We start from the raw sequence: 27,198 nt of genomic DNA, 5'->3' as shown, positions 1-27,198 counted from the left end.
CCTGTCTTTTTACAATTTCTAAAGTTTTAATTTGTAGTTCATAACCAATAAATTGTCGGAGGCCATATATTCCTCTGGATATGCCTTACAGTTTAAAGCCTGGTTTCGAAATCTCTGCCTTATCATTACGTAATCAATCTGAAACCTTTCACTACTTATACACCCAAGGGTTAGAATAGGCCCGAGGTATCCCTGCCTGTTGTAAGAGGCGACTAAAAGGAGTCTCACACATTTCGGCGTTATAAGTTCATGTCTCATTTTATGGTTTGACCTGCCTCTTTCCAAATTCTACAGAAGTGCAGGCCGTTTGGGGAAGGATGCCTTACGTGGTGCATGAGTTAGCCATAGTGCCCTTAGGTTCGATCTCTTGAACCTCTCTTGAACGTCTCTTGAACCTCTTGTCATGGCTTTATCTCTCCACCTGCAATTCGACTATTTGGGTGAGGACACTTTATGGGGTATGTCGTCTTCTTCTGTTGTCTCCTGTCCTTTTTTGCCTCCATGACAATATTGGATTTCTCTGCACCCAATATCCAGCATAGTCACTAGTCTCTTGTGGTGGGGCCGTCATGTACCCATGTGGTGGTGGCCCTGTGACAACACAGGGATTGCACTGCTGATGCCTGAGCTGTAATCTCCCCACATATAATGGCCATCATGCCAGGTGGCCTGTGCTGTGGCTGGGTAGCACCCACTGATCGGAGTGGGTGGCATCAGGGCAGATGACCTGCAATGAAGCGGACTAAGGCATCTCTCACTGGTGACTGTATGGCGCCAGCAGTCTCTAAAAAGGGCAGGGTCGAGTACAATGCTGACAGATATGACCCTAAATCATTTACCTCCCTCGCCACACCACAGAAGGAACGTAGGGCTACAGAAAGAAGAGAGCCATATTCACCTCAGTATTTAGTCTGTAGCAGAATGGACAGGGACTTCTTTCTACCTACAGAGCCTCAATTTTTTGCCTTGTCTTGAGGATAAGTTTGTGGAAGTGACAGCGCTGTCCAAGATGAGAAGCGGTGCAGTCTTGATTCAGACAGCTTCCCCTGACCAATCCCGGGTGTTACTCGCTTGTGACCAGCTGGGTAATATTCCTGTTTCCGTCACTCCCCATAAAAGCCTCAACATGGTCCAGGGAATTATTTTCCATTGTGACCTCCTCCTTGTAGACTGATGACGAGCTCCGCGTCATTGTAGAATGACGGGTGTTTATTTCTTCCGGTGTGCTTACAGGGGACCCAAAGACAACAGGGTTCCCACTGGTGCCTTCATCTTGGCTTTTGAGGGTGATTCATTACCTGAGAAGGTCAAGGTGATGGTTTACCGCTGTGACGTTAAACCGTACGTCCTTCCCCCTATGCGGTGCTTTAAGTTCTGGAAATTCGGGCACATGTCTTCCCACTGCATTTCCAACGCCACATGTCGAGACTGCGGACATACACTGCATCCAGATACTCCATGTAAGCCTTCTCCCACTCGTATCGACTGTGGAGAGCAGCACTCCTGCCTGCCAGACTACACAGTACTCCAAAAAGAGTGGAAAATCATGGAGTACAAGACTGTGGACCGGTTGACTTACCAAGAGGCTAAACGTAAATTCGAATGATTACACCCCATTTCGTTGACCTCCAAATATGCTGCAGCTACATTACCATCGCCGTCACAAGTACCAGTCCTACCACACTCTGTGTCATGAATAGTGGGCCCTCCGGGCCTCCAGAATACATCCACCCCCTTGGTGGTAGGGGGAAAATTTCCTTCCATTGCTCCCAAAGCGCCCCACCCCCCACAAAAGCAGAAGACATCGATTCCCTCCCCCCAGCTGGAGAAGCAACAGCCTTCTCTGGCTCCTCTCGTGCAGAAGGGGTCCCTTGGGACCCTCTCTCCCAAGGCCTCCACTAATGCAAAAGCGGACACTCGCCGGTGGCTAAAGGAGCCAAAAGCTGCTGGACGAAGAGCTTCAAGGTCTTACTCCATGCCTGAAGCTAATTCGGAGAAGTCCTTCCAGCAAGCCCCCAAAGAGAAGCAAGAGGGCAAGCAAACAAAGAAGTCTGCTAAGAAAAAGGACCCTCCGGTTGTCCCAACACTACCATTCCATACCAGTTGTGCACCTGCGTATGAGGTGGAGATCTACTGATGCCTCATCCACAAAAGGAATGGATAAAAATACTCAGTTGATGGGAGCACTTGACTCTGCGGCGTAACCTGCCTCCTTGCGTGCTTCATGCCTCCAGCGAAATTGCTGCAGTTTTTTCCACCATGTGGATGAGCTAAGGAAACTGTTCAGCTTTACATGCTACGGAAACTGTTCAGCTTTACACCTGTTTCTGCATTGCCCTCCAGGAAATTTGGTTCCCGGCAATGCAGACCCCTGCCCTCTGCGGCTATAGGGGATATTACAAGAAACGTAGCGACTATAATAAGAGTGTCAGATGGAGTTTGTGTCTATGTTCTGAGCTCAGTATGCAGTGAATCTGTGCCCCCTTCGAACCCCTGTTGGAGCTGTGGCTGTCAGAATAAGGACAATGCAGGAAATAACTGTCTGCAACTTATATCTTCCTCCAGATGGTGCAGTACTCCTGAACACATTGGCCGCACTGATTCAACACAACACCCTAAACCTTTCCTACTTTTGGAGATTTTAATGCCCATAATGCCTTGTGGGGTGGCACTGTGCTTACTGGTCAAGGTAGAGGTGCAGTACCCCTGAATGCATTGGCCCGCACTGATTCAACAACACCCTCAACCTTTCGTACTTTGGGAGATTTTAATGCCCATAATGCCTTGTGGGGTGGCACTGTGCTTACTGGCTGAGGTAGAGGTGTCGAAACTTTCCTGTCTCAACTTGACCTCTGCCTCTTAAATACTGAGGCTCCTACACATTTCATTGTGGCTCATGGCACTTACTTGGCCATTGATTTATTCATCTGCAGCCCAGGACTTATACCATCTGTCCATTGGAGAGCCCATGAGGACTTGTGTGGTACTGACCACTTTCCCATCTTCCTGTCACTCCCCCAGCTCCAGTCTCCCTCACTCCTACCAAGATGGGCTGTAAACAAGGCAGACTGGGAAGCTTACATCTCTGCTGTCACTGTTGAATCCCCCCACCACATGATACCATCGATGTGGTAGTTGAGAGTGTCACTAGAACTGTCATTTCTGTGGCAGAAAACACGATCCCTTGTTCTTCAGGGTGCCCCCGGTGAACGTCAGTACCTTGGTGGTCACTGGAAATCGCTGAGGCCATTAAAGAGCGTAGGCGAGCTCTACAGCGACATAAGTGGCACCCTTCCATAGAGCACCTAATAGCTTTTAAATGGCTCTGTGCCTACATTCGCCAGCTTATAAAAACATGGAAACAGGAATGTTGGGAAACCTTCCCAAGTCTGGACAAAGATAAAACGTGTCTGTGGGTACCAGACCCTGACAGGTGTCACTGGCATTAACATAAATGGCGTGTTACCTACTGATGCAAACGCAACTGCTGAGCACTGTGTTCTAGCCTCTGCGTTGGAGAATTATCCCCTAGCATTTCGCGCCCTCGAATGGCAGATGGAAAGGATAGCCCTCTCGTTCACTGAACGTCACAGTGAACTCTATAATGCTCCATTTACAGAGTGGGAGCTCCTCAGCGTCCTTGCACATGGCCCCAACACAGCTCCTGGGCCAGATCAGATCCACAGTCATAGATGATCAAACATCTCTCGTCCGACTATAAGTGACTTCGCCTCCCGTCATCTTCAACCACAATGGTGAGAGAGCACCATAATTCCAGTCCTCAAACCCGGCAAATACCTGCTTGATGTGGATAGCTATTGGCTCATCAGCCTCACCAACATTCTTTGTAAGCTATTAGAACGTATGGTAAGTCGGCGGTTGTGTTGGGTCCTGGAGTCCCTTGACTTACTGACTCCATGCCAGGGCTGTTTCCGCCTGGGTTGCTTTACCACTGATAATCTAGTTTCCCTCAAGTCTGCCATCCGAATAGCCTTTTCCAGACCCCAACACCTGGTTGCCGTCTTTTTTGATTTACGAAAAGCTTATGACACGACCTGGCAACATCATATCCGTGGCGCATTATATGAGTGGGGTCTCTGCGGCCCGCTCCCAATTTTTATCCAAAATTTCCTATTGCTCCATACTTTCCATGTCCAAGTTGATGCCTCCCATAGTTCCCCCCATATCCAGGAGAATGGGGTCCTACAGGGCTCTGTAGTGAGTGTATGTCTATTTTTAGTGGCCATTAACTGTGTAGCAGCAGCTGTCAGGCCGTCCGTCTCACCTTCTCTTTATGCAGACAACTTCTGCATTTCATACTGCTCCTCCAGTACTATTGTTGCTGAGCAGCACCTACAGGAAGCCATCCACAAGGCGCAGTCATCGGCTCTAGCCAATGGCTTCCAGTTTTCAGCTGTGAAGTCTTGTGTTATACGCTTCTGTTGGTGTTGTACCATTCATCCGGAACCAGAACATTACCTTAATGACGATCCACTCTTTGTAGTGGAGGTATATCGATTCTTAGGACTGGTTTTTGATGCCTGATTTACATGGCTTCCTCATCTTCGTCAGCTGAAGTGGAAGTGCTGGCAGCACCTCAATGCCCTCCACTGCCTGAGCGATGCCAACTGGGGTGCAGATTGCTCTAGACTGCTACAACTCTACAGAGCCCTTGTTCAGCCCCACCTTGAGTATGGGAGTCTTGTTTATGGTTCAGCGGCGCCCTCGGCGTTGCGTTTACTCGACCCAGTGCACCACTGTGGCATTCAACTGGCAACGGGAGCTTTTAGGGCAAGTCCGGTGGCCAGCATCCTGGTGGAGGCCGGAGTCCCTCCATTGCAGGCATGCACAACTGATCACCAGTTATGTTACACACATTTGTAGTTCTCCTGTGCATCCAAATTACCATCTCCTTTTCCCGCCCACGGCAGTTCATCTCCCGCATTGGAGGCGAAGACAGGGCTTAAGATTGCGGTTCACATCCGATCTTTTCTGTCTGAAGTGGAATCCTTGCCTTTACGACCTGTACTTGAGGTCTATTCACATACACCTTCATGGTGTACACCTAGGCCGAGGCTTCACCTGGACCTTTCACACGGTCGTAAGGACTCAGTTAATCCCGCAGCTCTCCGCTGTCACTTCCTCTCAATTCTTGACATGTACAGGGATGAAGTGGTTTACACCGACGGCTCCATGGCGGATGGTCACATTGGCTTTGTGTATGTTCATGGAGGACATATTGAACAACACTCCTTGCAAGATGGCTGCAGTGTTTTCACTGCAGAGCTGGCGGCCATTTCTCATGCTCTTGAGCGCATCTGCCCATGCCCCGGCAAGTCGTTTCTTCGTTGTACTGACTCCTTGCGCAACCTACAAGCTATCGACCAGTGCTACCTCCGCCATCCTTCGGTAGTGATGGTACAGGAGTCCATGTATGGGCAGGAACAGTCCAGTCGTTCCGTGGCATTTGTGTGGTCCCCAGCCACGTCGGAATCCCAGGAAATGAACTTGCCGACAGGCTGGCTAAATAGGCTGCACGGAAACTGCTTCTGGAGATCGGTATTCCCGTAACTGATCTGCGATCATTATTATGCTGAAAGGAATCGTGGACCCATGCTTTCTGCTTACCTGACAGATCAGTAATTGTGTCATATATTCATAGACAGTGAATATTCAGTCCTATCCATGTTGGAAGTTTAATGTCATAATTTAACATGTAAATAATTTGCTCTGTTTTTCAATGCTGATTGTAATCATAATTGATCACAATTGTAGCAAATGACTTTTCTAGTTTAACAGATCTAACCTGGTGATGTGACTCCTAAGCTACAAAACCGGTCATTAAATAAATTATTTGCAAGAGCAGCTAAGCTGTTGTTATTCAAAATTTCTACCTATGACTGCAGTTGTGCCTCATACGAGATAGTGTGTAATGCAGTTTTCTTTTAATTTGTGTTCAGATATTTGAGTATTTTCAGTTTCCTGCATATTGTCTGCTGGCAACTTATTAACTTTGTCCCAGAATATAAAACTCTTAGTCTGAACTCCAGAGAGGGATGCATAGTTGATATGGTAATAATTTCTACTTCTAGTGTTGTGGTTGTGAGTTCTTGAGTTCATCCTAAATTTACTGTTTCTATTAACCACAAATGTCATTAGGGAGTATAAGGATTGACATGTAAATGTGAGAATCTGCAGATCTCTGAAGAGGCAGGATATTCCCTCTATCAACTTAACACACTTTATTATTGCATGCTTCTGTGGAGTAAACACTTTTTTCATCTTAGCTGCAATGCCCCAGAAGATTGTGTCAGAACTAAGTGCAGAATTTAATGCAAACTATGCTAACAATCTTGTCTGCAAGTTAGCACAGTGAGAGAGATTTCTGGTAGCAAAGCAGCCAGAAGTGAGCTTTTTAGCTTTGTTATCCACATGCTAGCACAACATCAGTTTATTATCCAACTTGATATCCTGGAATATCACACATTGAGCCCATGCAATGTATAACCTTTGATATCTACTTCTAGCATATTTACATCAGTTTTATTTGTTTGGAATTACTTAATATGAATTGTTGCAAATTTTGGCTATGAACAAGGTGCAAGATTATTGGATTTGTTTGGATCTTTTATCAGCATACTTGTCACCAACAATGTCCATGTCTCCAGTAAATCATTACTGCAATATAGACCAAACCTTGTGGCACACCATATTTAATGTTAGCCCACACTGAATTTAATCTTATTTTTGTTGGATCATTTGTTAATGTGACTATCTGTTTTCTGCTTTCAAGATACGACTCTATCAGAGCAACAGGAGTATACCATTTTAGTTTCCCAAAACAGAATTTTATGAAAAGTGAAGTGTAAAGTTAATCAGGCTCAAAGCTTAATAATCAATTAAATGGTATCTATACTACTAGCTTTAACACTAGTTAGTTCTGACACGAGATAAACAGGAATGTCTGAACTACTCAGTTTATTCTCAGTTGTTGTCAGACTCATTTAAAAGAATTGGACACTTATCATCCTCCATCTTATCAGAGACAAAATTCTGCTTGGATTTTTTTTCATAATAGACCAACTTGTAGGTGCCAATGTGAGAATCGGAATTTCCTCAACATGAGTCGGAGTGAGCATGTTTGTCTTTAAAGTCTAACAGCAGTTGTGTATTATCATACCATTTCACGCAGTGCAGTGTTCCCAAACTTGCCACATACTGTAACTCATCAGTTGAAAAAAAAAAATTGAGTGGGGAACATCACTGAAATTAAGTGATTTGACATGAAATTACTTCTATTTCAGAATACCAGCAAGCCACAGACCTAATCTGCTGGACCACCATTATCAGTGATATTTTACACTTATGGTGAATTCTGAAAGACTAATTTTACAGTGTGCTGAAGCATACAACGATACTGTAAAATAATTGTTAACAGCAAAGCACATTAACGTATTGACTTCCAATTTCTTTTCTATGTTCTACATTTAGCCACATATAATCCAGAGCTGATAGAGAGCATCATGACTGATACAGGGATTAGTGATCACAAGGTCGTTGTAGCTAGGCTCAATACCGTTTCTTCCAAATCCACCAGAAACAAACGCAAAATAATTTTATTTAAAAAAGCGGATAAAGTGTCACTAGAAGCCTTCCTAAGAGACAATCTCCATTCCTTCCGAACTGATTATGCAAATGTAGACGAGATGTGGCTCAAATTCAAAGATATAGTAGCAACAGCAATTGAGAGATTCTTACCTCATAAATTGGTAAGAGATGGAACTGATCCCGTGGTACACAAAACAGGTCCGAACGCTGTTGCAGAGGCAACGGAAAAAGCATGCGAAGTTCAGAAGAACGCAAAATCCCGAATATTGGCTAAAATTTACAGACGCATGAAATATGGCACGGACTTCAATGCGAGATGCCTTTAATATTCCACAACGAAACATTGTCTTGAAATTTGGTAGAAAATCCGAAGAAATTCTGGTTGTATGTAAAGTACACAAGCGGCAAGACGCAGTCAATACCTTCGCTGCACAGTGCCGATGGTACTGTTACCGATGACTGTGCCGCTAAAGCGGAGTTATTGAGCGCAGTTTTCCGAAATTCCTTCACCAGGGAAGACGAACGGAATATTCCAGAATTTGAAACACGAACAGCTGCTAGCATGAGTTTCTTAGAAGTAGATACCTTAGGGGTTGCGAAGCAACTCAAACCGCTTGATACGGGCAAGTCTTCAGGTCCAGATTTTATACCGATTAGGTTCCTATCAGATTACGCTGATACAATAGCTCCCTACTTAGCAATCATATACAACCGCTCGCTCACCGATAGATCTGTACCTACAGATTGGAAAATTGCGCAGGTCGACCAGTTTTTAAGAAGGGTAGTTGGAGTAATCCATCGAACTACAGACCTATATCATTGACGTCGGTTTGCAATAGAGTTTTGGAGCCCATACTGTATTCAAACATTATGAATCATCCGAAGGGAACAATCTATTGATACGTAATCAGCATGGTTTCAGAAAACATCGTGTTTCAGAAAACATCGTGTTCCGAGACTGTTACCTGAAATGCTCCTCCATGATACTGACAAGAGGGAGATTGAGTTAATAATTAAATCACTATAGACCAAGAACTCTCATGGATATGACGGGGTATCTAGCAGAATACTGAAGTATTGTTCCACGTATGTTAGCTCAGTACTTAGCCATATCTGTAACTTTTCCTTTAGGAGTGGTCGGTTTCCTGACCGATTAAAGTACTCGGTAGTGAAGCCACTTTATAAAAAGGGAGTCAGGGATAATGTTGACAATTATAGACCTATTTCTATGCCATCGGTGTTTGCTAAAGTTATCGAGAGGGTTGTATATACAAGGTTACTGCAGCATTTAAATTCACATAATTTGCTGTCAAATGTACAGTTTGGTTTTAGAAATGGCTTAACAACTGAAAATGCTATAGTCTCTTTTCTTTGTGAGGTTTTGGACGGATTAAATAAAAGGTTGCGAACGTTAGGTGTTTTCTTTGATTTAACGAAGGCTTTTGACTGTGTTGACCACAAAATATTACTGCAGAAGTTGGAACATTATGGAGTAAGGGGAGTAGCTTACAATTGGTTCGCCTCCTACTTTAAGAACAGGAAGCAGAAGGTAATCCTCCGCAATATTGAGAGTGGTAATGATGTTCAATCCCAATGGGGCACTGTTAAATGGGGCGTTCCCCAAGGGTCGGTGCTGGGGCCACTGCTGTTTCTTATTTTTATAAATGATATGCCTTCTAGTATTACAGGTGATTCAAAAATATTTCTGTTTGCTGATGACACCACCTTGGTAGTGAAGGATCTTGTGTGTAATATTGAAACATTATCAAATAATGTAGTTCATGATATAAGTTCGTGGCTTGTGGAAAATAATTTGATGCTAAATCACAGTAAGACTCAGTTTTTACAGTTTCTAACTCACAATTCAACAAGAACTGACATTTTAATCAGACAGAATGGGCATGTTATAAGCGAGACGGAACAGTTCAAGTTCCTAGGCGTACGGATAGATAGTAAGCTGTTGTGGAAAGCCCATGTTCAGGATCTTGTTCAGAAACTAAATGCCGCTTTATTTACCATTAGAATAGTATCTGAAATAAGTGACATTTCAACACGAAAAGTAGTATACTTCGCATATTTTCATATGCTTATGTCATATGGTATTATTTTTTGGGGTAATTCTTCTGATTCAAAAAGGGTATCTTTGGCTCAAAAACGGGCTGTTCGAGCTATGTATGGTGTAAGTTCGAAAGCCTCTTGTCGACCCCTATTCAATAGTCTGGGAATTTTGACATTGCCCTCACAGTATGTATTTTCTTTAATGTCGTTTGTTGTTAGCAATATTAGCTTATTCCCAAGAGTTAGCAGCTTTCACTCAGTTAATACTAGGCAGAAATCAAATCTGCATGTGGAATGCACTTCCTTGACTCTTGTGCAGAAAGGAGTGCAGTATTCTGCTGCATCCATTTTCAATAAGCTACCACAAGAACTCAAAAATCTTAGCAGTAGCCCAAACACTTTTAAGTCTAAACTGAAGAGTTTCCTCATGGCTCACTCCTTCTATTCTGTCGAGGAGCTCCTGGAAGACCTAAAAAATTAAGCAAATTCCAGTGTTACATTCTTGATTTTCTTTATTTAAACTAACGACTTGTCGCCTGAATATGTTTCTTATATTTCATTTTATCTGTTTCTATAATCGTGTTATAATTTCATGTATTGACTCGTTCCATGACCATGGAGACTTCTCCTAAATGTGGTCCCACGGAACAATAAATAAATAAATAAATAAATAAAATAAAATCATCGAGTAAAACTGAAGTGATATCAGGTGTTCCCCAGGGAAGCGTCCTGGGACCTCTGCTGTTCCTGGTCTATATAAATGACCTGGGTGACAATCTGAGCAGTTCTCTTAGGTTGTTCGCAGATGATGCTGTAATTTAGAAAAGATTGCTGTATGGTGTGGCAGGTGGCAGTTGACACTAAATAACGAAAAGTGTGAGGTGAACCACATGAGTTCCAAAAGAAATCCGTTGTAATTCGATTACTCAATAAATAGTACAATTCTCAAGGCTGTCAATTCAACTAAGTACCTGGGTGTTAAAATTACGAACAACTTCAGTTGGAAAGACCACATAGATAATATTGTGGGGAAGGCGAGCCAAAGGTTGCGTTTCATTGGCAGGACACTTAGAAGATGCAACAAGTCCACTAAAGAGACAGCTTACACTACACTCGTTTGTCCTCTGTTAGAATATTGCTGCGCGGTGTGGGATCCTTACCAGGTGGGATTGACGGAGGACATCGAAAGGGTGCAAAAAAGGGCAGCTCGTTTTGTATTATCACGTAATAGGGGTGAGAGTGTGGCAGATATGATACGCGAATTGGGATGGAAGTCATTAAAGCAAATATGTTTTTCGTCGCGGCGAGATCTATTTACGAAATTTCAGTCACCAACTTTCTCTTCCGAATGAGATAATACTTTGTTGAGCCCAACCTACATAGGTAGGAATGATCATCAAAATAAAATATGAGAAATCACAGCACGAACAGAAAGGTTTAGGTGTTCATTTTTCCCGCGCGCTGTTCGGGAGTGGAATGGTAGAGAGATAGTACGATTGTGGTTTGATGAACCCTCTGCCAAGCACTTAAATGTGAATTGCAGAGTAGTCATATAGATGTAGATGTATTTCTGGGTTGCCTTATTGAAGTAAATGGTATATTTTAGTTGATCATCAAATAGTGATCATGGCACATGCCACTCTCTTTTTACATTTGATTTTATTTTTTATGCCTGATAACAAAGCATTCAAGATGGAGTCCCACATTGCACACAAAGCACTGCTGTCTTCCATTTTTCTTGTAAAATTCACATTGTCTTTCTTTCCCCAATGTTGTGCATTCAATCAGTTGTCAGGTTTGAGAAGTTCAGAGTTCATATAGAATACATGAACTGGAATACATGAAAATCTACATGTTTACTCTGCAAGCCACCGTGAGGTGCATGGCAGAGGGTAAATGGATACCCTCGGCTGTGATGGATGTCCTGCCCTTTTTGGATCAGCAGCAGTGGATGATGGAACACAATTTGCATTTGAAACCATCATTCTGGATTGTTGCTGTTGTTGTTGTTGTGGTGGTGGTCTTCAGTCCTGAGACTGGTTTGATGCAGCTCTCCATGCTACTCTATCCTGTGCAAGCTTCTTCATCTCCCAGTACCTACTGCAACCTACATCCTTGTGAATGTGCTTAGCGTATTGATCTCTTGGTCTCCCTCTACGATTTTTACTTTCCACACTGCCCTCCAATACTAAATTGGTGATCCCTTGATTCCTCAGAACATGTCCTACCAACCGGTCCCTTCTTCTTGTCAAGTTGTGCCACAAACTCCTCTTCTCCCCTATTCTATTCAATACCTCCTCATTAGTTACGTGATCTACCCATCTAATCTTCAGCATTCTTCTGTAGCACCACATTTCGAAAGCTTCTATTCTCTTCTTGTCCAAGCTATTTATCGTCCATGTTTCACTTCCATACATGGCTACACCCCATACAAATACTTTCAGAAACGACTTCCCGACACTTAAATCTATACTCGATGTTAACAAATTCCTCTTCTTCAGAAACGCTTTCCTTGCCATTGCCAGTCTACATTTTATATCCTCTCTACTTCGACCATCATCAGTTATTTTGCTCCCCAAATAGCAAAACTCCTTTACTACTTTAAGTGTCTCATTCCCTGATCTAATTCCCTCAGCATCACCTGACTTAATTCAACTACATTCCATTATCCTCGTTTTGCTAGTGTTGATGTTCATCTTATATCCTCCTTTCAAGACACTGTCCATTCCGTTCAACTGCTCTTCCAAGTCCTTTGCAGTCTCTGACAGAATTACAATGTCATCGGCGAACCTCAAAGTTTTTATTTCTTCTCCATGGTTTTTAATACCTACTCTGAATTTTTCTTTTGTTTCCTTCACTGCTTACTCAATATACAGATTGAATAACATCGGGGAGAGGCTACAACCCTGTCTCACACCCTTCCCAACCACTGCTTCCCTTTCATGTCCCTCGACTCTTATAACTACCATCTGGTTTCTGTACAAATTGTAAATAGCCTTTTGCTCCCTGTATTTTACCCCTGCCACCTTCATAATTTGAAAGAGTGTATTCCAGTCAACATTGTCAAAAGCTTTCTCTAAGTCTACAAATGCTAGAAACGTAGGTTTGCCTTTCCTTAATCTTTCTTCTAAGATAAGGTGTAAGGTCAGTATTGCCTCACGTGTTCCAACATTTCTACGGAATCCAAACTGATCTTCCCCAAGGTCTACGTCTACCAGTTTTTCAATTCGTCTGTAAAGAATTCGCGTTAGTATTTTGCAGCTGTGACTTATTAAACTGAGAGTTTTTTAATTTTCACATCTGTCAACACCTGCTTTCTTTGGGATTGGAATTATTATATTCTTTTTGAAGTCTGAGGGTATTTCGCCTGTCTCATACATCTTGCTTACCAGATGGTAGAGTTTTGTCAGGACTGGCTCTCCCAAGGCCGTCAGTAGTTCTAATGTAATGTTGTCTACTCCTGGGGCCTTGTTTCGGCTCAGGTCTTTCAGTGCTCTGTCAAACTCTTCACGCAGTATCATATCTCCCATTTCATCTTTATCTACATTCTCTTCCATTTCTATAATATTGTCCTCAAGTACATCTACCTTGTATAGACCCTCTATATACTCCTTCCACCTTTCTGCTTTCCTTTCTTAGTTTAGAGCCGGGTTTCCTTCTGAGCTATTGATATTCATACAAGTGGTTCTCTTTTCTCCAAAGATCTCTTTAATTTTCCTGTAGGCAGTATCTATCTTACCCCTAGTGAGATAAGCCTCTACATCCTTACATTTGTCCTCTAGCCATCCCTGCTTAGCCATTTTGCACTTCCTGTCGATCTCATTTTTGAGACGTTTGTATTCCTTTTTGCCTGCTTCATTTACTGCATTTTTACATTTTCTCCTTTCATCAATTAAATTAAATATTTCTTCTGTTACCCAAGGATTTCTACTTGCCCTCGTCTTTTTACCTACTTGATCCTCTGCTGCCTTCACTACTTCATCCCTCAGAGCTACCCATTCTTCTTCTACTGTATTTCTTTCCCCCATTCCTGTCAATTGTTCCCCTGTGCTCTCCCTGAAGCTCTGTACAACCTCTGGTTTAGTCAGTTCATCCAGGTCCCATCTCCTTAAATTCCCACCTTTCTTCAGTTTATTCTACAATTCATAACCAATAGATTGTGGTCAGAGTCCACATCTGCCCCTGGAAATGTCTTACAATTTAAAACCTGGTTCCTAAATCTCTGTCTTACCATTATATAATCTATCTGATACCTTTTAGGATCTCCAGGCTTCTTCCATGTATACAACCTTCTTTTATGATTCTTGAACCAAGTGTTAGCTATGATTAAGTTGTGCTCTGTGCAAAATTCTACCAGACAGCTTCCTCTTTCATTTCTTAGCCCCAATCCATATTCACCTACTATGTTTCCTTCTCTCCCTTTTCCTACTCCTATTTTTTTTTATTAAATCTACTCCTGCATTACCCCTATTTGATTTTGTATTTATAACCCTGTATTCACCTGTATTCTGGATTGGAGCAGTGGATTATTTTCATTCGCGAGGCTGTAGATGGTGGGAACAGTACATGACCCACTGTTTCATTCTGTGTCTCACTGGTTTCCAGGGATTGAATAGTTTCAAATATAGTGTCATTAATACCAGACTGTTTGCTCATCACATTCTCAGGCTGTCAGAAAAAACGAAATTTCATGAAAATCTTATTCAGGAAGTGGGTCAAGGGAAGAATTTTTAGAAGTTTATCTCTTTTGTATGCTAGGATTCTGTACAGATGAGTGTCATCAATGAAGTGAAGGTGGAACTTGATTTCCAGGTATCTTCTTGCCTCAAGCTGTCATACAAACCTAATATCGAAGTCTTCATCTTCATTCCAATGTAGCTTTACCTGTGGGACATGGTATCCAGTGAAAAGCAGTATACCCAAGAAGCTCTTTATGCATTCATTGGATCAAGTTTGTTATTGTTCTATTAGTATATTGGACACTTCCAATGACAATCAAGTTCAGTACTAGTTCATCAACAAATAATTCAAAGCAAACAACTGCAGACTTTCCCTTTAGTGCTACTACCAAATGGCATCACTACTGTTATTTCTGCTAGATCTGGGTAGGTATTATGTAAGTTGCATCTTCATTTATTCAGTTAGAAGTGATATTAGCTTTCATTTTCTTCTTGCAACAGCCTGCATGACCAATGTCTTCAATTTACCTTATAGGAAATGATTTATAGGGTCGCCCATTTTGCCCGGGGAGAAGAAAAACAAGGTGTTGTTTTAGGTGGAACCTGGAGTCTCAAGTGGGGATCGAAATTCAGAGAGCCCTAATGGGAAAATAAAATAAGCCTGGGGGGGGGGGGGGGGGGCAGGGAGAGAGAGAGAGAGAGAGAGAGAGAGAGAGAGAGAGAGAGAGAGATCGATACGTATCTTCTAAAACCATTACAGAAAATGCTAGTACATATGGGCTGGAAGTTATTTGCACAATAATATAACTTATGTTGTTTTGAAAATATTATTCTCTTGTAGCTCCGAAAAATGTAACTTCTTCACACAAATAATCCTGTGCAGTTCACTCATTTAACAACAGCTGAGTAATAGTCAATGCACTTGCTTGACAAAGTTTTAGACAACTATGCAAAATAGTAACAGTTGCTGCAGAAGTAATTACAAATAAAAAAATTGCATTGCAAAGACAGGTTCCCAAATGGATATCGTATCAGTTAACGGATTAAGAGAGCTATATGCACAACGTGAATCTGATGTCCAGAAAGTGCTTCCTTTCTATCGTAATTGATATTGCAGCATCAGAGCTGTTTTGGCAAGAACCATGTGATTTTGTGTGAAGTTTGGACACCGTACAACAGAAACAGCAAGGAAAAAATTATACTAATCATCTTTATATGATAAACGTATTTATGTGATTGAGTAGATTTTTAATTGGTTGCTGTGATTCTGTAGGTGGCACCATTGCCTGCTATTGTTAAGATATCTGGTTCACTTCCATCTTTTGCTAAACTTTTGAAATGTATCACTTAATGGCAGCCTAAAATTTATTTTTATCATGTCTCCAGTTATTCCAGTGGGAAAAAATTTCAGCTGTTGTTGACTTGAGGTTGTAAACACAACATCAAAGTTAAAATATCATCATGCCTATATATACTGATTACTGTTACACATTGTCAGAACGGGCACTGGGTATGTATAATCACACACAGAGGTGATAAAAGTCATGGGATAGTGATATGCCCTTATACAGATGGCAGTAGTATTGCTTACACAGTGTACAAAAGGGCAGTGGAGCAGTCATTTACACTCAGGTGATTCGTAGGTTTCAGACATAATTATGACTGCACAATGAGAATTAGCAGACTTTGAATGCAGAGTGATAGTTGGAGCTAGATGCATGGGACATTCCATTTCAGAAATCTGTAGCGAATTCAATATTCAGAGATGCACAATGTCAAAAGTGTGCCGAGAATACCAAATTTCAGGCATTACTTCTCACCATGGATGATGCAGCGGCCAGTGGTCTTCACTTAATGACCGACAGCAGTGGCATTTGCAAGAGTTTTCAGTGCTAATAGACAAACAATACTCTATGAATTATTGCAAAAAATCAATTTGGGATGTTTGACAAACATATCCATTTGGACAGTGCAGCGAAATTTGCTGTTAATAGGCTATGGCAGCAGACAAGCAATGTGAGCGTCTTTTCTAACAGCACAACATTGCCTGCAGTGCCTCTGCTGGACTCATGACCGTATCAGTTGTACCCTAGATGACTGGAAAACTGTGGCCTGGTCAGATGAGTTCTGATACTTAAGTCGGTAAGAGCTGATGGTAGGGTTAGTCAGTGGCACACCCACCACACAAAGCCACGGACTCAAGTTGTGAACAAGGCACTGTGCAAGCTGGTGATGGTTCCATAATGGTATGGGCTGTGTTTTTACACAGAATAGACTGAGTCCTCTGGTCCAGTTGATTGGAAATTGTTATGTTTGTCTCCTGGGAGACCATTTGCAGCTATTCAAGGACTTCATGTCCCCAAACAATGTCGGTATTTTATGGATGACAATGCACAAGGTCGTTGGGCCAGTTATTCATTATTGGTTTGAAGAATATTCTGGACATTTCATGTGAATGATTTGGCCACCCAGATCGCCAACATGAATCCCATCGAACATTTTTGGGACATAAGCAAGAGTTTAGTCTGTGCACAAATTCCTTCACTGGCAACACTTTCGCAACTATGGATGGCTATAGATGCAGCATGGCTCAATATTTCTGCAGAGGACTACCAATGACCTGTTGTCTCCATGCTACATCGAGTTGCTGCACTATAGCAGGAAAAAGGAGTTATGACATGATATTAGGAGGTATCCCACAACTTTTTTCATCTTTTCATAACTAGTAGTTAAATTAATGCCATTTTCTATGCTCTTTCATGTATGGCACGGCACTGTAGAGCAAAAAATATTATTACATACATGCAAGTGTTGTACTATCTATGAATGTATTTTGATTTCCATTAGTTGATACCAGATTTTAATGGCAGTATGAGAAAAATTTTTTGATCAAGGTAGGGACAGTGTTTTAATTATCAGATAAGTTTATGTCTAGTCATATCGAACATAAATGTTACATATTACTGTGGTGCTCATTTTGAGAAGTTTGAAACTTTTTGATTAGCTTCATATGATAATAAGTAGTTAAAGCATATTCATTAATAACAAAATTAAGTATGTTAAAACGGTGTTTGTGTTTGGTAGCTCGTATTTTACCCCTCCATTTGGATGGATATGTGTGTGTGCGAGTGTATACCCATCCTTTTTTCCCCCTAAGGTAAGTCTTTCCGCTCCCGGGATTGGAATGACTCCTTACCCTCTCCCTTAAAACCCACATCCTTTCGTCTTTCCCTCTCCTTCCCTCTTTCCTGATGAGGCAACAGTTTGTTGCGAAAGCTTGAATTTTGTGTGTATGTTTGTGTTTGTTTGTGTGTCTGTCGACCTGCCAGAACTTTCATTTGGTAAGTCACATCATCTTTGTTTTTAGATATAATATTGTCATAGTCCATTCTGGATTTTCCAATGCTAGAATAGACACACCAGATACGACTGAGCAGACTGCCATGGAAAGAAAATACAAATATTATCAAAGAACTAGAAAATATTGTTGAGGTGGGAACTTATCTGTTGATTCATGTATGACAAAATACTACCGGTATGAAGCAGTTGGTGTGTAACTGTTTGTAACAGTGTTGTTTATTGCATCTACTTGTACAGAATGCTGAGCGAGATGTGAACAGGAGGGAGTAGGTGGTTGTGTCAGAGTCAGTTTAGAGAGTTCCATCAGGAGCTTCTAGGAATGTGTCTTACGCTGAATTTGTGTCAGAGTCAGTTTAGAGAGTTCCATCAAGAGCTTCTAGGAATGTGTCTTACGCTGGATTTCAGTCTCAATTGCAACAGAAGTAGGTGGCAGAAGTTAAAGATAGTGGAAGGAAATGTTGACATTTTTAGGACAAAGTCAGAATGAGAGAGATAGTGTAGAGGCAGATGGTCTAAGGCTGTCTGCTCTGTATTGGAGCTCAAACGTAAGATCATGAGGTCATAAGTGTGTCTGTGCATGCAGATACAGGAGGCAGTCACATGGCTTCACTTCTATACTTTCACATGGAGCAACTAAAATTTAATTGCACAGCTCCCGTTTATTGAAAGATAGCTCTTTGTCCAATCAGAGCACAATATCCATGCTGTAGTTGCTTACCCAAATATGTGAAGTAGGATTTGCCTGTGGTGGAGAGAGGTTTTGAATGAAAAACACCTAAAGTCACATACACACTGAGCCTGATGTTTGGAAACATGTTTCAAAACACAGAAACATCTATCTGTAGCAGTGTTGGTACAGATCAAAGGAAACAATGTTTCAGGCTAGCTACCACTTGTCACCGTTGCACGTTGCTAGCATGTATGTGTGTGTATGTGTCGTCTACTGTTAAGTGGTGTTGTGTTTACTATAGTGTCATTTTTGCTTTATTTTTCTAAAATAATGGAGTGATCAAGGCAACAAATTGTTGATTTAATTGCCATGTACCAGGGGGAGGATTGCTTACGGAACATCCGGAGCAAGGAATATAAAAACAGTGTTAAAATACATGATGCACTTGCAAAAATTGCAGCAGCTTTTGGCACAGACAAGGAAAGTGTAGAGAAAAAGATGCGATCGTCCTTGGTTGCTTACAGGCGTGAGAAAAGAAAAATGGTTTCCAGCAGACCATCTGGTAGTGGTGCAGACACTGCATATGATTCCAACTGTTTCAGCTATCGACTGCTACAGTTCTTAGATGGTGTTTATGAGTCGAAGGAGACAACAGATACTATGGAAAATGAGGTACGAAAATTATGCTTGTTTGTTTTTATTTGCGTTTGTAGCAACATAGGTTTTCTAGCACATGGAAAAACTGAAGCCATAATGCCGAAAGTGTTCTCAGCAACCATTCTGGCCCTAGAAAGTTTGTAATTAAAAACTCTCTCTTTTGAACCTATAACATGTTTTCCTCGGTAGGGTTTCATAATATTTTTCTGTAAAGGAAAAGCATCGTCTGCTGCAAAAACATATGGTAGGGCCTTTGTGCCACCTGGCAAACATGCAGCTTGTGGCAAGTTTAGTTTCTTTTTGTTAATTAACTCACTTATGTTCGCATTTTTGAACACACCACCATTTGATATTCTGCCTTGGTAGCATATATCTGCATACAAAAAGTTGTAACTGGCATCAACGACAGCAAGCAGCACAATGCTGAATGAACCTTTATAATTATATTATTCACTTCCACTACCAATAGGGCACTGTAACACGATATGTTTCCCATCAACTGCTCCGACACAATGGGGGAACTGAAGAATCTGTGAGAACCAATAAGCTGTTTTAAGCCAGTCGTTTTCAGCCGCCGGTATCTGAAAGAAAGAAATTTGATTTCAGGTTTTCGTACATTAACCAGAGGTCAGAAATGAAGATGAAAAGGATGTGGCTGGACCTTCCAGTCCTCCGCTACAAAAAATCAGAAGAGTGGGTGAGAAAGAAGATATGCAGCAACCCTAAAAGATTGCGTCTCAATTGTTAACAAAAGTGCTGCAAAAACCAGAAAATAATAAGAGCGATGAATGTAGTACATGTGGTCAGTATGTGGCATCAGTGTTGCAGAAATTGCCAGAGTTGCAAAGAGCAAAAACAATCGCTTTGCTTAATGAAGTATTAACGAAACAGCATGTAGCATATTTGGAAAGGCAGCAGTCGACAGTGGGTATGAATGTGGCAGGGCCATCATCATCAAATAGCTATTCCCCTGTCATATTTACAAGTTATGTAGACACTGGTAACACTATTGAAGATGTTGTGTTTGATGAGGTCTATAATGTAATTGACAAATAATAACATTTTGAAAAGATGCTTATTTAACGGTGTTTTTCATTTACTTACCTTTACATCCTTCAATACTTCCACCAGAGCTCCACATATTTCAGGTACTGTTAGAGATATTGCTTGCTTCGAAACGTGAAATAAATACGCAAGGCTCTGAAATGTATCTCCTGTTGCCAGAAAACGAAGAGTAACTGCAAGCCTTTGGTTGACTGAAATCACTTTCCTGAAATTTTTATCTTTTTTTGAAACAAATGGTGCTATGGTGCTATCATATTTGCCAGATTTTCAAAATCGACAGATGACATCTGAGTGAAGTTACGGAAGCCAGAGACGTCTTCCATACTCAGCTCACGTAGAAAGTTATTCCCGCCAGTTCTTCTAGAGAATGTTTTTCTCCACAAACAACGAGGACGCCTTTCATTTTGTTTGTGTAAACCTTCTAGTATTAATAATGCAGCATCACATATCATTATAGTTTCCTCGACACCAGACATAATGCAGCAGCAGATGATACAAACACAATAATACAAAGAGCAGTGCAGACGGCGTGAACACACAACGAGAAATGTTTGCCGCCAGTGTGGACAGAAGTTGAGACAAGAAACGAGGTTGGAAACATTTGCAAAACATCGCAGAAGGCAGTGTTTCCAACAGAAGTGTGTATGTGGCTTAATACTGCTGGGACCTCACATTTTGTTGTGTTTTTCAGCCTGAGACTGGTTTCATGCAGCTCTCCAAACTCGTCTATCCTATGCAGGTTTCTTCATCTCTACATAGCTGCTGCAACCAATTGAACATTCTCACTGTATTAAACATTTCCAAATGTGCACTTGGCCTAAAATGTTGACAAAAGATACATCTGACCCAGCTAGATAAAACAAAGAATGAGTGAGTGATATACAGACTTTATGTGCTGTTGGCTGTTGTGCTTTGTATTTTTGACTATGTCAGTTTATTATGTCCTCATTATTTTAACTTTGTAATGTGATAAATGTAGTATGAAGTCAGATAAAATGCTGTCTATCAAAGATTGTTGTGATATCTTCCTTGTGAGAAAGAATGGTCGTACTAACTGTTACACACCTCTAAATGCTGGGCACGGTGACATGAGGCAGCCAAGTGAATGTAGTGAAAGATTATTTCTGCGCAGTTATATACAGCTGATTATTCATTTTTGGCACCCTTATAATTGCAAGAATTCGGAAGAATTGATTTCAAACTGTTCATCAAACAAACCATAAGTAGAGATTTTAGTCTGTATCGGTTCCTGCACTGAATGTTCAGGTAAGCCATCTCTGTGTTAGCTTGCTTTCCTGTAGTGCATTATCAGATAGTCACTTGATGAAGTACTTCATTATATCTTTTTTTTTGCTGTGCTGCAAAATGTAAATGATTAAATTATGCACAAGGAATATGGGGCTTGATTTTTACTGCAGAATGTTCTGCCCTCTATCAGGCCACCCAATACGTCCGATGACACAGGCTTCTGAGTTGTGTTTTATGTGCTGACTCGCTCACTGATGCTGGAGCCAATATGATATTCGTGCGAGTCCCTGGTCATGGAATGCAGGGGAATAAAGCTGCCAATGCAGCTGCCGATGCTGCAGTCTAAATTCATAGGCCTTTTAGCTATTCTGTCCCTTCAGATGATCTCTGTATTGTCGCTCATAGGAACATTGTGTCACTCTGGCATGAACACTGGTCTTCTCCATATGGGAACAAACTCTGGGAAATTAAACACTTCCCAATTGCTTGCATGACCTCCTCTCGCCCCTCTTGTTGTGAGGAAATACGTTTAGCTAGGATGCATATTGGGCACTGTTGTTTGTTTCAGTCACCTTTATTTGCTAAGTGGAGACCCCGCATCTCTCTGTAGTTACTGCAACCAACTATGGACAGTGCATCATTTTCCAATCCAGTGCCAATTTTATAACCGTTTATGTTTTAATATAAGTTTGCCATCTGAATTATCAGGTTTTTTAGCAGATACAGCATGAGCTGTAGATCCTGTTTTTTTTTTTTTTTTTTATTTGCACAGTAGTAGGGTGAAGGAAATTTAATTTTCACCATTTGAGCAACCTCCTCAAAGGGGAAATGATTGTTTTTAGCTATCCCTCTGCTCCAGTCGATGAGGCTCTGAGTATTATTGATTTCAAATTCATTTGGTAAATAGTTATGACAAGGGCACTTGTGATCTCCACTGTTTTGGACACTCCGCTCCCTTCCTCCCCCTTCCCCTGCCCCCCTAAAAAATGGAATATGGGAGACAAAAATAGCAAACTGCTACTGCACTGTATGCACACAAAAATATTAATGGGTTGCTCTTTTCAATAGATGGTGGAGAGTACACTACACTATGATAAAGTGCACTTTTGGAACTTTTTGTCTCCAAAATCAAACCCAAATTCTGTGCATTGATGTAATAATTATGCAAGCATATGAGGAAAACACTTACTTCATAACAAATTAGCTTGTTTTCGTAGTTATTACTGACTGTATAGTACAGTGTAAGCAGATGAATAATTATTCTTCATTGTTGTGAAAAATCAACTCTTCTGATTACATGTAATATCTTCATATTAGTAATGAAGTAGTTTATGTGTGATAACTGTAGTATACAGTATTCATCTGTCATCACCTCTCCAATGATCAAACTTGCTTGTCATTGCGGAATTGCTAATAGGTGATAGGTTGAAGCGGTGTTCTTATATTTTCATTATGTGAAAAACAAGGGATGTTTGTGAAGATATTGAGTTATAGTTTAAATTGTTTATTCTCATTCAGTTCAATCCATCAAAGTTTTATTTGTACTGTGCCGTATGTTTGATGTATTTGTATGTTTTCTTGAGAGAAACCTCACCATACTAGAGGTTAATAATATACCATTAGTGCAGTTACTGTAGTGATATTTCCCTTTGCCATGTCAGGTGTCTGACAAACATAATTCATGCCAGTCAAATCTGTATTTTATATATTCTTCCTTGTCTGTAGTCTAAGTTACTAGAATGTCTTGTCAGTTCTTCACAAAAAAAGCTATGTAAATATAAAAAGAGAACATGAATGTTAGAACCAATGTTAGAATATTTTTACATTCACGTGTAAAATGTAATGAAGCTCTTCATTAATAGTTTGTACCTTTTGTAAAATGAAAAGCCTTATTTCTTTACTATGCTAGTAAATATTTGTTTGTTTGTAGTAAACCTTCCAAAAGACAATATAAATTCTCTCCATTTTTTTGGTTTGACGTATTGACTTTCAAAATCTTGGTCAAGGGAAGTCTCAGAATACAAAACAGGAAAATGAATTGATCATCACCAATCTATGAATTAGTTTAGTTTTCAAAATCACAGTACATGGGCACAACAAAGTTGAAAGCCTTCAAATGTTGGGCTGGTAGCATAGGTCCTGTCAAAGTATGTAGTCAGCAGATCTTGGCTCTCTGATAAGATACTATAAAAATAGAAAAAATATGAATATTAAATAAATTCCTGACAGAGTAAGTGTTTTGTTAATGGAAAACTGCAGTGTGTCTGCCAATTAGGTAAATAAAATGTACTAAGGTGACTGTTGTGGACATCACATTTAGCTGTTGCGTCAGGAACACTAGAAAAATAAGTCTTGTGGAAATCATTTCAAATTGTATTTTCTCCAAACACTGTGTGTGTGTGTGTGTGTGTGTGCACGTGCGTGCGTTTTATTTACATTGTTTTGGTAGTGCAGTTTCTAATTGTATTATTTTAATTTGTTACAGGACTTTGTGAGTTGGGGCAAGCATTATGGAAAGTTTGTCAGACAAACTTTTCTCTGCACTTGACAATGCCAATAGAGAAAGCAGAACAGAACACAAAACAGAACATAAGTCTCTTCCACAAAACAAATTTGAACCCAAAGAGAGGAGGCAAGACAGACTTTCTTCTACTACTGTGCCAACAAGGCAAGGAAACTACGAGAGAAAAAAGAGTATTGTAGAATCAAATGTTCACAGCAGATTACCTTCAAAATTGAAAGTTGGAAATTTTCCACAGTGTTTTGGAACCAGTGCAAGTCACCCTGGAAATTCCAGTCTTTTGCCCCTGGATGAAGGGCAAAGACAAAGTGCTGATCGATGGAAGTCTCATGACAGTCTCTCTAATTCAGAAAAAAATAATATGAGAGTTGGTGGAAAAGGTTCAGATGAAACTCCTTTTAAGTTTATTAGGAATAAATCACAATTTGAAGACAGGCAGAAATCTTCTACATCAATTAAAGGAACTGGATATAAATTTCTGGAAAACCTTCTTGAAAAAGATCCAATGGAAGTAGTTGTAAAATTAGCAAGCTCCAAAATAGGATTCACTGAATTTTTAAAAAAAGAAATGTCCCCAGATGTAATACACCTTACATTAAGGCTACTTGCTGAAAAAGTGTGTGTAGTTGGTTTCCAACGCAACAAAACAACTGTTTTGATTGCAGCATGCAAACCACACTTCTTAAGCCAACTAGAAAAAGAAATGAACAAGGTCCCAACAGAACACCACTCAAGGAAGTCTAAGATACTTCCATTCTTAGAAAATCTTCTAATATTTTATGCAACAGTTGTTAATGTGCTTCCACAGACAGCATGTGAAAAGTTCAAGAATCTCTTTGTTATGACTGAATTGTCCATAGAAGGTGCGCAAAGGTACCAAAGTATAAACTGTGATGATATTAAGAAGAAGTTCGAATGTCTTAAGGCCCAGCTTAGAAGTTTGATAGAAGAAAATGAACGTAGTTCAATAAAACAAAGTAGCAAAATGGGGCAGGTTCAATATTTGCAGCCCCCTGATAATTTCAGATACTGTAGCATATTCCCCACTGCTGAAGATTTTGCTAGTAAACCATTTTTACGACCTAGCATCATCAAGGGAGCATATATTGATGTTGAACATTACCTAGATGTTCAGTTTCGCTTGCTGTGGGAAGATTTTGTGGGCCCCTTACGTGAGGGTATATCACAGTATACGGAACATTCTCTCCAAGGGCAGAAAAGATTTAAGAGGATTGAAAATGTGCGAATATATCATGATGCTTTATTTTTAAATACTGTGACTGTTAAAGAAAAAATAGGTGTGGTACTAAATTTTGATACTAAAAAGAAACTGAGAAATGTTCCTTGGGAGCATTCCAAACGTTTTATGTTTGGTTCATTGTTGTGTTTTACCCATGACAATTTTGGTACCTTCTTTTTCGGTACAGTTCTTAAGAGGGACAAGAAACAACTAGAAAATGGTTGTGTTGTCGTTGAACTTATTGACGGGATAGATATTACTATATTCGAAAGAGCATATACAGTGGCAGAAAGTGAAGTTTATTTTGAACCATACCGACAGGTATTAAATGCATTGCAGACTATGCCCTTTGCTGCATTTCCAATGAAGCGTTATATTGTTGATGGAATTACAGAAGTGGCTTTGCCCCAGTACATACGTGCAAAATCTGATCCAGTAATATACAAAATTGGCAAGTTCAAAGTACCTATAACTGAAATGGACACTTGGCCTACAGAAGATGAATTGAAGTTGGACATTTCACAGTATAAGTCATTCCGAACTGCTTTGACCAAGGATTTCGTTATAATACAGGGTCCACCAGGAACAGGAAAAACTTTTCTTGGTTTGAAGATAATAAAAACTTTTCTTGACAACCAAATTGTTTGGAACACAAACCGTAGACCTATTCTTGTGGTGTGCTACACTAACCATGCATTGGACCAAGTCCTTGAAGGAACTTTAAAATACACAGGAAAAATAATTCGCGTTGGTGGCCAGTCACAGTCAGAAGCTCTAGAGGAATACAATCTGAAAGAAGTTCGACGGAATCGTGTGGTGAGCGTGTCTGCAATATCTAGCAGGGAGATAATCTTTGAAATGCAAAATGTTATTAGTCAAATTCGTTCTTTGCAAGAACATCTAGAGAGAATTGCTGACAACAATACGATAATCAGCATTTCTTCTTTGAAGGAAATGGGAATTACTGTTGAACAGCTTGGATCGTTTATGGTTGATCACATAGTCAGTGATGAGATTTTCATTGAATGGTTGAAGGGAGATGGACATGAAAATCCAGATAGTCTGTTTCAGCAGGATGATCCTAATGCTGGTAATATTTCAATTCTTGAAGATTTACCTTGTGAAAACAATAATGATAGTGATAATGATTTTGAAGATGAGTATGAAGATGATTACAACAATGCTGATTTATTCAGTGATGAATATGGTCTGATAATGCAAACAGTAGACACAATAAAATTAAAATATGCCCTGGATCTATCACATCTTATTATGGATGTTCAGCACTATAAACAGCGGCTGGAAAATTGTGGAGCTAACATAGAAGATTATGTGAAATATCAGCAGTTGTGGATGTATTGTGTGGGCCTTTACAGGTAATATTTTATTTATACATAAAAACATACTTTTTGTCAGTTAGACTTGTTACACTGTGCCTATCCACAATCTTCAACAACTCCTTCAAGAAAGACAATCCTTCATGTAAATTTGTATCACCACCACTGTTTTTACATCAGTAGCTACATGTGTTATGTAAATTACCTAATTACAGTTGTATTATTTACAAGTAATTAATTTATTCTTGGTTCTCACCGAGATAAACCAAACGAGTGATGGAGGTAGAGATTGACTCAATAACTAACCTTACATTGTTATGTAATGTGGGGTACCATTAAATTTCGTATGCTCACATCTATCCTCACTATACTCCTCCAGCCAGATATGAGACAAATTATAGTTAGAGCAGATTGTTAACCATGATGTAGTTTCACAAACACTAAGTACTGCCTGAGTGAAAGTTATAATATGTACTAGGAAAAAAGAAAGAAAAAGTATTAGATTTGTTGTCTGGCTCTCAACCATTGCTCAGTCAAACCACATGGCAATTTTTTGTTTTACAGTAATCCCATATGCTTTAAATATTATGTGGCCATTTTGATAGTCTCATGCTGTACCCTACAAATACATGATAAGAGATTTCTGAATTTCCCTGATCAGTCAGCGTCATCGTGTCCAGAGTCTGTCCATTTGTCAAATGAAATATTTAAATTAATTGCATAGTGTTATTTTGTTCTTTATACAATGTAACTCA

General features: G+C 40.3%; 1 protein-coding gene across 1 annotated transcript in view; it reads left to right on the top strand.

Moving 5' to 3' along the window:
• LOC126235419 (NFX1-type zinc finger-containing protein 1-like) overlaps positions 1 to 26,486 on the top strand; it is a 47,436-nt gene extending 20,950 nt beyond the window's left edge. The window contains exon 2 of the mRNA XM_049944142.1: positions 23,831 to 26,486. Coding sequence (XP_049800099.1) covers positions 23,856 to 26,486 — 2,631 coding nt within the window. The 5' untranslated portion in view covers positions 23,831 to 23,855. The remainder of the gene's footprint in view (positions 1 to 23,830) is intronic.
• The last annotated feature ends 712 nt before the right edge of the window (positions 26,487 to 27,198 follow it).

This window comes from Schistocerca nitens, chromosome 2 (genome assembly GCF_023898315.1).
Source record: "Schistocerca nitens isolate TAMUIC-IGC-003100 chromosome 2, iqSchNite1.1, whole genome shotgun sequence".
In the NCBI taxonomy this organism is placed as follows: domain Eukaryota; kingdom Metazoa; phylum Arthropoda; class Insecta; order Orthoptera; family Acrididae; genus Schistocerca; species Schistocerca nitens.
Note: the sequence above shows the minus strand (reverse complement) of the source record. Positions and strands in the feature narration are given on the sequence as shown.